The 12909-nt window shown below is 41.8% G+C and overlaps 1 protein-coding gene across 5 annotated transcripts in view; it reads right to left on the bottom strand.

Annotated features, from left to right (window-relative positions):
- The window catches only part of DOCK8 (dedicator of cytokinesis 8), a 246177-nt gene that overhangs the window by 27291 nt on the left and 205977 nt on the right, over positions 1–12909 (bottom strand). For all 5 annotated transcript variants that reach the window (XM_032290975.1, XM_032290976.1, XM_032290977.1 and 2 more), the window contains 6 exons: positions 11662–11796; positions 10298–10450; positions 7837–7995; positions 6178–6278; positions 5217–5409; positions 525–668 (listed from right to left, as the gene is read on the bottom strand). In XM_032290975.1, the coding sequence (XP_032146866.1) occupies positions 525–668; positions 5217–5409; positions 6178–6278; positions 7837–7995; positions 10298–10450; positions 11662–11796 (885 nt within the window). The remainder of the gene's footprint in view (positions 1–524; positions 669–5216; positions 5410–6177; positions 6279–7836; positions 7996–10297; positions 10451–11661; positions 11797–12909) is intronic.

Raw genomic sequence — 12909 nt, 5'->3', positions numbered from 1 at the left:
AGGAGTCTCAGTGGTTTCTGTGCCCACATTTCTCTAAGCTGGTCCTGGTCTGTGATGATCCCGCAGACTGCACAGTGGCTAAGAGGGAAGACACTATCTGCTTATTCCTTCTCTCTTCTCCCAGTGGTTGCTCCCCAGTTTTTTTCTCTCTGAGAGGAAAAATGAAGGAATGAGAACATGCCTCATCATTTATTGTGTAACCCTGGGCAAGCCATTTCATCTCTCTGTGGCTTAGTTCCACCCCTATTAAATGGAAATAACACTGTGAAACTGCTGCCCAGCCAATGAGCATGCAGTGAAGGCCAGATCAGCACTGTGATGAAAGGATGTCTCAGCTCCCTTAGGGAGCTTGTGCAATTTGCATACATCCAAGTCCTCCCCAGGCCCATCCCCTGCCCTGCACACCCTGGCATGTGTCCTCGGGAAGTGGGGCTGACTGCTCCATTAAGACCAGGTGTTTCCAGGACCCCAAGTCCAGCTGGAGTGAGGGAGGCCAGGCCCCAGGATGCCCTCTGGGCACTGACCGTGCTGAAGAGCTCTGAAGCCTGCTCCAGGAGGCCCACCAGGCCGCTCTCGGTGAAATATTGGCCTACACACACTCCATCCTCATCAGGCGACAGTGTGTCGTCAGAGACCACAGACTCCTCCAGCACATTGGAAGAAATATTCTGAAAGAGACCACAGTATAAGCCTGGAGAACAGGGTGACCAGACTGGTAAGAGACCATAGGAACCCAGACTGGGGGAATGAGGAAGCTGGTATTTAGATCTTTACCAAGGCTGTGATTAAACTAGGTCTGCGGTTCTACCCCGGGGGGTATCTGTCTGCCATTCATTTAGAAGGGGCGCACTGAGTGACTGGTCTTCAAACCTCACATTTTTCTTTTTAATCATTAGGAGATTTTGTATAGAGGATACTCACCTCAATGTTACAACAGCTGAGTTACTTTAGTGAAACAACCCTAAGGGACATATGGCTGGTGTCTTGGTTTTCAAAAGGCAAAGGCCAATTAACATTAACTAGACTCCCTGCTTCACCAACTGAGTGAACTCTGGCTTCCAGTGCTGTTTTTCTGAAGAACTTTGCCATGTGTAGTTGACTTTCAGATAAACAGCCATGATACACGACAACAGCAAATGAGGCTGTCTTCATTAGGGAAGTTTTCATGGCATTGCAGCAGTTACTGTGTTATTTTTCCCTGAAGATTTTGTTCACATGCATTTTTTCCTTTACATAAACCATTGAGTTTAGAGCCTCTAGCCAAGCATGCAGAGACCATGGTTAGGGTAAACCAAATGAGAAACCCAAGATATAAAATTTAGAGAGGTACTCACTTTTAGAGCCATGGAGGTACTGATCTTGTACCTGCTTGACCCTGACAGAGAGTGCCTCCTCACCCTAGCACTGGGTCTGGCAGTGAATATGTAACAGGTCAAGAGTCATTTTCTTTTTAGCTCACAGCTATGGAAGAAATGCATATGGAAAATTAAAGAAATGGGAAACCTTCCCAGCCTAGGGATTATAAACAGGTGGCACACATGCTACTCCTTCCTATTGCTGTAATCATGGCAGGCATAACTAATCAACTGTAGCACTCTTACTCCAGAGCTTGGAAATAGTCTCAAAATTCTTCAGCATAGTGCTCCAGTCAGCCACTACTAACTGATCAGAGTTGGCTTGTAAACTAAAAGCTGTCTGCCTTCTGGCCTGTTTAACAAGATCAAGTGAATCAACCTTAGCAATCAATGAGGACACAGTTGTCGTAGATAGCCCTATCCCTTCACACACAATACTGTAATGTAGTTTTAGGAATATAGGAGGAGGCACTCTAAGCCTTTTGTGGCCAGCCTTTCTTCCAAGCCTGGCCTATGTATTATGATGTTTCTGTGAAGTGGCGATAACAGAAGGTCCAGGAAATTCAGTTGAAAGCATTTAAAACCCAGGATATGAATGCTATTAGAATTGCATGCAATTTTCCACATGAGAGGAACAGATTTGAAGCTATGTAGCTTCGTTAGCTGTAGTCAGAGGAAAAGGATTCTACAGACTTTCTTGGCTTCAGAATCAGGGAGGTACAAGTAACAGCAGTATCTAAGAATGTGTCCATATCTACAGCTGTGAAATTCTGTGTACTCTGGGACACAGAATTTCAGTGATCTCAGTTTCTTGGAATTCAGTGACCTCAAAGTTAGTTTTCTTTGCACAGATTTATTTATCTCTAGTTTGTAAATCTTTTCCAAAAGCTCAATTTCATTGGAGCAGAACAAGGTTGAAAATCAAAGCAAAAAAGCATTTGCAAAATCAACACTGGATAGCTGTTGTTAATGCTGTCTAGAATTATTCTTCTATAAAGTAAAGCATCCTGATTTCAGGGAAGAAATCACCCATAATTCCAGGTGTGGATCTGTGCTCTGGCTCAGCCAATCAGAGCACTCCATTTCTCTGGCCATTATGGCTGGTTCAGGGATGAGCACATGACCCAATCGGGATCAATACGATGCACTAAGGCTTTCTCTGCAACTGCTAGAAAGGAGGCATCTCTCTTCTCTCCTAGACTTGAACCTAGAGATGTAAACCCAAACTGTGGTGTGGGAAGGCTGTGAAGAATGAAGCTGACACAAAAGATGGCAGAGATGAAAAGTGGTGATGACACTGAGCTCTGCTGACATTGTTTGTGCCCCTAGGTCCAGGATGGCAGGTGCTACTCCAGGCTCACATCGCTTATACAGGCTGACAAATTCCATTTTTACCTTCTGTCAGTCTGGGTTGGGTGTTCTTTCACTTGTCAGCTACATTTCCAAATTGATTTGGTATGTCCCATTTGAGAGAAAAGGAATTCACTCATACACATTAATGTAATTTGGCTTCTCTTCTGTAGCTGAGAACACCTAACTCAATGTGTTCTGTACATCATGAAGGTTTCACACTGCAGTTTCTTCTGCCTTCCTTTTCTCCTTCTTCATCCTTCCCTGACCCTCAGGGCCTGGACCATAAATGCTCACAACATCTTGTGCCTCTTTATAACAGTATTTCTCATTATTATAACTAAATAAAGAATGGGATAATTAGTTATATGGTATCTCTCTGGTTAGAATGTAACATTCATGAGGACAGGATAAGGATCCAATAAATATTCTCTAAAAGAAGGAATCAATGAGTAAAGATATGTGAACAGATAGAGCTGTATCCCCATGTTGGGATAATGTAATATTTCTGTTGATTGTATAATAATGATTCTGTCTCACTTTGGCATGTCATTCTTAGCAAATCAGTTGAATTCTAGGTAAAATTAGGACAGTAAGGCTTACTAAATATAAAAGTCAATAATGAAATGTAGTTGATATTTAAGTAATAAATGTTAAATAAAATGTTGTCAGCCGGGCACGGTGGCTCAAGTCTGTAATCCCAGCACTTTGGGAGGCCGAGGCGGGTGGATCACTAGGTCAAGAGATCGAGACCATCCTGGTCAACACGGTGAAACCCCATCTCTACTAAAAATACAAAAAACATTAGCTGGGCATGGTGGTGCATGCCTGTAATCCCAGCTACTCAGGAGGTTGAGGCAGGAGAATTGCCTGAACCCAGGAGGCGGAGGTTGTGGTGAGCCGAGATCGCGCCATTGCACTCCAGCCTGGGTAACAAGAGCGAAACTCCGTCCCCCCCAAAAAAATAAATAAAAATAAAAATAAATAAATAAATAAAAATTTTAAAAAAATGTAGTCACAGGAAAAAGGCATAAAAGAATTATAAAATAGTAAATGAAACAATATTAAGTGCTAAACCGAATTGAAGGAGTAGTACTATAATATTTATTCTTGATAATATGTAACAGCCAAAATAAATTTGAGAAAAGCAGATATATCTAAAATAACTTATATAACTTTCTTGTATACTTTTAAGTGATTTAAAATCAGGTATTAGTTTTATGGTTTTGGATGAGATTTTATAACAAACATTTCTGAATTAAGAAGAAAATTCATTTTCCAAGCATGAAATCACAGAATAACTATTTTTGTTCTTGAGGACCATAAGAAAGGAGGAGCTATTCATAGGAGGCAAAACCCAGCTTTGCAGTGTTCTGGGAAACCAGAAGCTCCTGGCTCCACCAGCCTTGTTTCGGTGACTTATTCTCTAAGCCTGGGAAAGCTACTTTGAATTGTTCTTTCTTTCTGGTTCATACAACATCACAAAATTGTGTTGAAGAGCAATAATGAGAACAAAGCTTTTCATAAAGTCAGTCATGTAAACACAAACAAGAATAATACAAACCCTTGTAAATGACTTCGTGAGTCTGGCTTGAAAAACACTCTATTACTGTAGCTATATTGTTCATGGTTTCAGGGATGGGCATCTCCAAAAATTATGTCTCTTGCAAAAGAAGTACCCAACATTATGTTTTTTCCTCTCTCTCTAAAGCCTGTATTAAACTATTCAATAAGAACACTGTAAATGGCCACTGAGCATCCTCATCTGAGCCAGCTTTTAGGTCTGGCAGACAATTTCTCTTTGCCAAGTGGAGGTAATTTTCAGCTTATCCTAAGAAGGGACTGATTCAGCCTTTTGTTTCCCTTCTCAGGTGAGTTTGATTTTGGATTGGAGAGTGGGCCCATACAAAGTCAGAGAGCGGAATCAAATGAATGGGCCAGGAGGGAAACAATTTGTCCAATGTTTTCCAAACTTTCACAGATGTCAGTATACTATGTCAACTACATGTCACTGAAAAAGAGTTTAAATGACCTTAGAAAAATTGTTCTCCCATCTGTAAAGTGGCAGTATAATGCCTTCCCTATCTACCTGCTTCACAGCTTTTTGGGGAAGTTCAAATGAAGCCATGCATGTGAAAGTGTCTGCAAATGTCTCCTAAAGTGCTATTGACTCTAGGTGCCATTATTGTAAACAACAATGAAAAAGACAAAAACCAACAATGATGGAAAAGCAATTAGAAGAGGCAAATATAATGTATGAACTTGGGATTTTTCAACCTTAGCACTACAGACATTTGGGTCCAGATAATTCTTTGTCGAGGGAGCTCTCTTACAGCGAACGTTTACCAACATCCCTCACTTCTACCAGTCAGATGCCAGAAGCACCTACCCACCCACCCCCATTGTGATAACCAAAAATGTATCTTGACATTGCCAAATGTCCTGGGGCTGGGGGACAAAATTGCCCAGGTGAGAACCACTGCTCTAAGGGAAAAGCTGCACACACCCCACCTGGAAGCTGACACTGCCCACGGGCAGGTAGCTGTGGTCCTCCAGCATGCTCAGATACTCAGCCACTAAGGCAGCGGCGTGCACCAGGCACATGGCGGCCTCCGTGTAGCACTTCCTCTTGGTGTGTTTCTCTGCCATGTTCTGGAGCCAGGTCAGCCGCAGATCAGGAGACGCCTGGTAACTCTTGGCAATTCTGAAGACGGATTGAAAAGTAGTTTCAAGGACAATGGGTTAATGACACTGTTCTACTGTGTGTGACCTTTTCTTTTTTTCTCCCCAAGAGTTCCCTGCACGCTTCCACCTGAGATTTCGCCCTACATTTCCAGAAAATGAGAGAGAAAGAAACATATACTAGTCCCTTGATTTTTATTCCATGTTTAAGGTGTGCTGACCTCCAAGAAATAGTACTTAGTAAAAGCCTTACGGGAAAAAAAATACCTGATAACATGATGTTTATTTTAATAGCTCTCAGGCAATTCTCTGCCTTTTCTTTCGTTTCTCTCAAAATAAAACAGAAGACAAAAGTACTGCCCTTGTATAATGGTGCATCAGAACAATTTTACCTCTGTAAGTAATTTCTCCCGAACACGGACTGGAAGACCAAGTTTTAAACTACAGTATAAAAAATGATTTCTAAAGTAAAACTATATGTGTATGTCTGAATATAATTGGAAGAAAACCATATAGAAAATAATTCCTATAACAGTTGATTATTCTTTTCTCTGATTCCGTGGTAAGTAGAAGATAGTGTTATTAAATAATGTGTCACTTTAAATTAGGGAATCCCTCTGAAAATTCACATATGAATGAACCTACTCTGAATGTTTAATTTCTACATATTGTTCGAATGTCGTGCAAACCACTATATCCATGTTACCTGTGATCATTACATCGGTAAGAACTCCACAGTGACAAATCTTCAACCCCAAAGTGATGCCCCTTGGGTGTCAGGAAAGCTTACCTGTACATGAGATCCATAAGCATCTCAGGATCTTCCTGAAATTCCCTCATTTTCACCGTGTCATATAAGATGCTATTCAGATTACAGAGAAGTTCCTCCACCTGCAAAAAGTGTAAGCCTTGAAATAATCTTGGCTTTGTAGTCCCAGGTGAAGAGTTAGGATTACATTGAAAATGCAAGGGGAAGCCATGGGAAGGCTTGGAGCAGAGGGCAGCAGAGACTAGGGGTGGCAGAGTCATCTAGACCTGACTCTGTGGTTTTCATCTTCCCCAGCCCAGGTGCTTCTAAGGTCTGGATATGTGTTGGCCCTGGAGATCCATAAATCTGCCTGAATCCTCATGCTATGTCTTTCTCCAATGTTTTTTGTTTAAATTAGTTTCAACCAGTTTCAGGTATTTGTAAACTGAAAAGTTCTAAACTGTACTCTGGAATATCAGGGCTTTTCATACCAAGTAGGAAGCAGCTTAGGACCTCAGCTTGAGTTCCTAAAAAAGAAAACATTCTCAGAAGCCTCTTGGATCTTCCCAGGGCTTCAGAGATTTTAGAACCTCTTGTAATCATTTGTTCTTAATTACAAAAGCCGACAGTGGAGGGACAGGGGAGCCTGCAGTACAAAAAGGATGACAGACTATGTCTTGATCTGTAGCCCCTGGCAGATGACTCAGCCACAGAATGTTGTCTTATCCCCTCTCCCCTCTGCCAGCTTGCCAGAGCTCCTAAAATTTCTACCACTAGCGTCATTTCATTGGGTGAAGGCACTGAAGATCATTATTAAACTGTTCATATTTTGATTGGTCTTGTTGGTGAATATCTCTCCATAAATGATGCAATTAAAGGAGTATGGTCAAGATGAAATGAGAGAGGAAGGATCTGAGGTAGAGGAGAGGAAAAGGGTTCTGAGAATGAGGATGCAACATTGCTTGAGAGGGCAAGAGAGACTTTAGAAATAGGGTTCTCAGACTAAGGGAAAAAAAGGAAACATTCATTCATTCATTCTCACTTAATTAAGGCCCTACTATAGAGCAGGAGTTAAAAGACAAATGGGACAGGCTAGAGTTCCATGGTCATTGTAAAGGACATGGAAGAGATTATTGTCCTTACAAGTTTCCTTAGGACAACCTTGCTTACAAGCTCTCTCGAACTTGGCCCTTCCTTACCCCTTACTAGACAAGCTGGTCCCTTTACCGTCCCTTCAGACAGAAATAGTTCATTCTCTCAGCTACTTACAATTTCCCCCTCACTTGCCCCCTGCCTAGCTGAACCCTATGTTAGCCTTTTAATCTTGTCCCTCCCTACAGGCGTTCCTGGCCATCAGATTGTTTATTAATCATATCCTCTCTTCCTCTAACATTACATAGCATTTAGTTCCTTACCACACAGTTTTCACTTATGTATCACTTGTCTTGTGCTGACTCCTAATTGTTTTGAGACTGAGCCCTCCAAATAGACTGCTAGCATCTTGAATTTGGGGACAGCAGTGGACGTATTTCTTTTTAACCTCTCAGAGCACGGAGAGCACATGCATATTGGACAATAAATGCTTGCAAATGTTATGTGAGTATGTTTCTACATAAATTGCATCTATACATACATACATACATACATAATAGTTGGCAGATCCCAAACTCATGTATGAGACATGTATGTGCTTCAGTGTACCTGGGTGGGAAAAGGAGTCATCTGCATGGCCGTGTCCTCTTCTAAATAGGCCAAAATTGTCCTCAAGGATCTTCTCAGGTGCTCTTCATTAAAGTCTGGTGCTCTGCCCACCAAAAATGCCAGCGACATGGTTACTTGCATCTTTACTCTTGCAAAGTTCTATATCAGTGAAAAAAAAAAAGAAATGAATAAGAAGCACTTAGCAGTAGGTAACTGAAGGCAGCATGACCAGACACAAATAACTCGTCAATGTTTCCTTTACCCCTGTCTTAATAATTTCCCCTTCTCTCAATGAAACGGGAACTACACTTTACACAAGATTTATATTGTTGTTTAAATAGTTTAAATGGACAGTGCTCTCACATAAGTCTGTCAGGCTCCCTTTAAATTTTCATTGAGGACTGTGCTGCCTTGGTGCTGCAAGCTGGAAGAGTCTTAGAAAGTTAGGTCTAAGGATACGGATATCCTTTTGTGCCAAGTCTCTTCTTGGGACTTTATTTAAACTTTATTTAAAGAAAGGGACTTTCAGCTTGGCCTCCCAGCACTTTGGGAGGCCAAGGAGGGTGGATCACTTGAGGTCAGGAGTTCGAGACCAGCCTGGCCAACATGGCAAAACCCCGTCTCTAATAAAAATACAAAAATTAACGGATGTGGTGGTGTAAACCTGTAATTCCAGCTACTCAGGAGGCTGAGGCAGAAGAATCACTTGAACCAGTTGGCAGAGGTTGCGGTGGGGTGAGATCACGCCATTGCATTCTAGCCATGGTGACAGAGCGAGACCCTGTCTCTAAATAAATAAATAAGGGGACTTCTGCAGCCAGCATTTCTGAGATTTTGAACTCTGGGTTAGCTTTTTGATTCTTCTTCCTTTACGGGTCTATGAAGAAATATGGCTATCTCAAGGGGCCCTGAGGAATGTCCTAAAGGCTTTTAAATAATCATCCTTAATGTATTCAGAGGAGGTTGACTTTCTTCCATGGGCCAATTTATTTTTTAATATCACTTGAGCATACCCATTAACATAGCCACAAATGGAAATGCCAAAGAACATATCAAAATCTAAAGCAAACTTGACTGTTCTATAATAAAGCTGATCTCTAAAGTCTTCGTAGCTTTGAATAAAACTCAAGTCTTGGCTAAACTTGATGGCTCATGCCTATAATCTCAGTACTTCTGGGGGCTGAGGAGGGAAGATCACTTAAGCTCAGGTGTCTGAGACCAGCCTGGGCACACAGCAAGACCCTGTCTCAACAAAAATGCAAAAAAAGTTAGCTGGGTAAGGTGGCTTGTGCCTTTAATCCCAGTTATTACACAGGAGGCTCATGTTGGAGGATCACTTGAGCCCAGGAGTTGAAGGCTGCAGTGAGCTATGATTGTGCCACCACACTCCAACCTGGGTGACAGAGCAAGACCCTGTCTCAATAAATAAATAAATAAATAAATAAAATATTAAAATAAAACTCAGGTTAGATGACACTGATCATTTAAAACTCTCTTCCATAGGTCATTCTGGCACTAGCTAGTCAGAATTTAGAAACAGGAAACACTCTTCTGAATTCTAACCTGTCTATTGTATTTTTTTCCCTACAGATGATAACTTTTAATCTAAAATATTCTTCCATTTCTTCTTTTTTTTTTTTTTTTTTGAGACAGGGTCTCAGGCTGGAATACAGTAGCACAATTGTGGCTTACTGCAACCTCTGCCTCTGGGGTTCAAGTGCTTCTGGGGCCTCAGCCTCCTGAGTAGCTAAGATTACAGGTGTGTGCCACCATGCCTGGCTAATTTTTTGTATTGTAGGGATGGGAGTTTCACCATATTGGCCAGGCTGGTCTTGAATTCCTGGCTTCATGTGGTCTGCCTGACTTGGTCTCCAAAAGTGCTGGGATTACAGACATGAGCCACTGCACTTGGTTATTTTATTATTATTTTGAGATGGAGTCTTACTCTGTTGCCCAGGCTGGAGTGCAATAACACAATCTTGGCTCACTGCAACATCTGCCTCCCAGCTTCAGGCAATTCTCCTGCTTCAGCCTCCCAGGTAGCAGGGATTACAGGCATGCGCCAACACACCTGGCTATTTTTGTATTTTTAGCAGAGACGGGGGTTTCACCATGTTGACCATAGCTAGTCTTGAACTCCTGACCTCAAGTGATCCACCCACCTCGGCCTCTCAAAGTGCTGGGATTACAGGTATGAGCCACCGCGCCTGGCCTCTGGCTGTCTATTTTAGAAACATACTGATAAGGGACCACTGCATTTATCTGATGAATTCACTTTTAGATGCAAATTAAAATGGAAGCTGCTATCTACCTATTGCTATACTCCATTGTTTCACTCTCACAGGACAGATTACTGTGCAATACTGCAAAATTTCCTTATGTTTTTTTTTTTTTCTCAGCTGATGCTATGCATTAACTTTCTCTCCCGATTCCAGGTCACTCAGCTTGTTCGAACTCTTACACTGGTGGCTCCAAAACTGAACCTCATGAGGAGGTAAAGCGTGGCGCAGGCTTGGGTCCGGGTGACATCCATGCTGCTGCTGCAGTGGTGCAGGACTTGGTGACACAGGTTGGCACACTGTTCCACCTCCTCTTCAAAGAGTAAGTCTCCAAACTAGGAGAGACACAAGGGGCCATTAGGTATCACTTGGCACTTTGATATAATTTCTGAACCGTTGAAATATGCAAATGTCCATCTGGACAAGCAAAAGCCTAGAAGAATTAATGCATTACTCCAAAAAGATAATGAGCTATGAGAGTTAGAAGACAGATTTAAGCAATGGAGGATACTTGGGATTTAATTATGAACTGCCCAGCTAAGGTCAGGGCTGTGGTGTTAACTGCACTGTGAGCCAGGTCGCATTCACTGGTGTAATCACAACGATAAAGGAATTAAACCTGAGTTTCCTGGGTTCCCAAGATATTACTAGTGACTTAAAAAGAGAAAATGGTCCTGCTAAGGATGAGCAGCAGGATTTTACTTTCTAAATTTAAAAGATCCCATGTAGAAGGCACCAACTAAGATCTTCAATAATGGGAAAAACAGGCTGGGCACGGTGGCTCATGCCTGTAATTCTAGCACTTTGGGAGGCTGAGGTGGCAGATCACTTGAGGTCAGGTGTTCGAGACTAGCCTGACCAACAGAGTGAAACCCTGTCTCTACTAAAAATACAAAACTTAGCTGGCCATGGTGGCACACAAATGTAATCCCAGCTACTCAGGAGGCTGAGGCACGAGAATTGCTTGAACCCGGGAGGCAGAGGCTACTGTCAACTGAGATGGCATCACTGTACTCCATCCTGGGTGACAGAGCGAGACTCAGTTTCAAACAAGAAAAATAAAGACATAAATAAAAAATAAAAAGAAAAATAATTTGCATGTTACCCCAGGATAATCCTCATTCCTCAGGCTATGACAAATTCATTTCTAACCTTCCCAGCATTTTATGGCATGACATTTTGTAAGACTAATGGGAGTCACACAGAGGATTTAATCTCACTCAGAGGAGGTATTACAGAGAAAGAGTGAAATTGCTTAGTCACTCAGTCGATCTCTTCTCTCATGTCATAGACCTTCAGTGAGTGGCCATTTCAAACTTCTAGAGTTAGGTCCACGTTTCAAGTATGGGAGCCCCTGCTTTTCCTCTGCATGGTGGCTTCCCACAGAATCAGCACATCTACTTTCTTCCTAGAAAGACTTAAGACCTTTACTGTGAGGCCACTTACTATGCTCTGTGAGGCTGGATTCACCTGAAGAGAGAAGTGTGAAGCTAGATGAGAATTTTACTCTTAATTAAGAGGAAGAAAACAAGCATCCCATGTTTACCTTGGCAATGAGGGCGCGGAGTGTTGCATAGCAGTGAGTCAGGTAGGTGGTACTCTGATCGTAGTTCAGAGAACGTACCAGCACCCTCAAAACACCTCCCAGCAGGCTGTCTTTACAGTCCAGAGCCGAGCTTGCCTGGGGGAATGGAAGAACAGCATCATTGAATCCCTGCACTGTGCCAATGTTCCTGACAATTAGCTCAGTAGTGCTGATGTTCCATCTCCACGGGTGAGTCTTAAGAGTTTGGTGAGCCACCACGGGCATCATCCATTAACCATGGGAACTGAAGACCTATTGCCAAATGGCTTTATTTCAATGCTTCCAATTAGTTTGGGATTTATTCTGGGTTCCTAAATGAAGGTAGAAGGCCCATCTCCCTCATCCTGGGTCACATCTTTTGGAAAGTTCTTTCTTTGTCTATGAGACATAGCTTTCCCTATGGGATTCAAAATACAATTGCAGGCTTCCCAGTACAACCGGGCCTGCTTGGTGGCGGCAATGCTTCTAAATAGAAGCTTATTTATCAGCTACATCAAGACTAACAACACCAAGGATAGTAACAAAAGTTTCAGCTTTTTTTGAAAACTGCAAATATATTTGAGGATGGGTGTAGATATTTGGCACCCAATCAATGTCGTGCCATATAAAGATACGGTGAATGTGATACCAAGCATTATCAAAGATTTCAAAGCCATCAAAAATATCACATGCTTTGTGCTTATTTTTGTATGACAATTACTTTGATTTTAGACAATTTAAAAGTTAGAGAATTAAGATTCCACTGTGTTTCAACAATATTTCTTCTGGCCCTAAAAGCAATACTGGACCTACTCTAATGAATGAATAACTTCTCAACGGAAACATGTAAAAACTCATTTTTCAGGGAAATTAAAAACTCATTACCTAGACATCTTGGGAATTTGTGGAAATATTACATAGACGAAAAAATGAGTTTGGTACGAAGTTCACAAAGCTATATTTTTCTACAGCAGGAATGGCAAATTCATGGTACAAATGACTTTCCTTAACCAATTTAAGTCCAAAGAAGACATCGTTTGTCACATTTCACACTCTTTTAACTTAGCCTCATCATAATCATAGCTCCCATATCAGACTGTGACCGTCATTCAACTGGAGTTGACCCATCAGAAAAGATCCTAGTTAACACTGCTGTTCTAGATACTAAACGATAAACTCAACATCCATATTATAAACTTGGTACATACTCACACAAATTTAACCAAGAAG

Source organism: Sapajus apella, unplaced genomic scaffold, assembly GCF_009761245.1.
Source record: "Sapajus apella isolate SASKATOON/1434 unplaced genomic scaffold, GSC_monkey_1.0 scaffold24, whole genome shotgun sequence".
Taxonomy (NCBI): Eukaryota; Metazoa; Chordata; class Mammalia; order Primates; family Cebidae; genus Sapajus; species Sapajus apella.
This window is presented reverse-complemented; position numbering and strand designations above follow the sequence as displayed.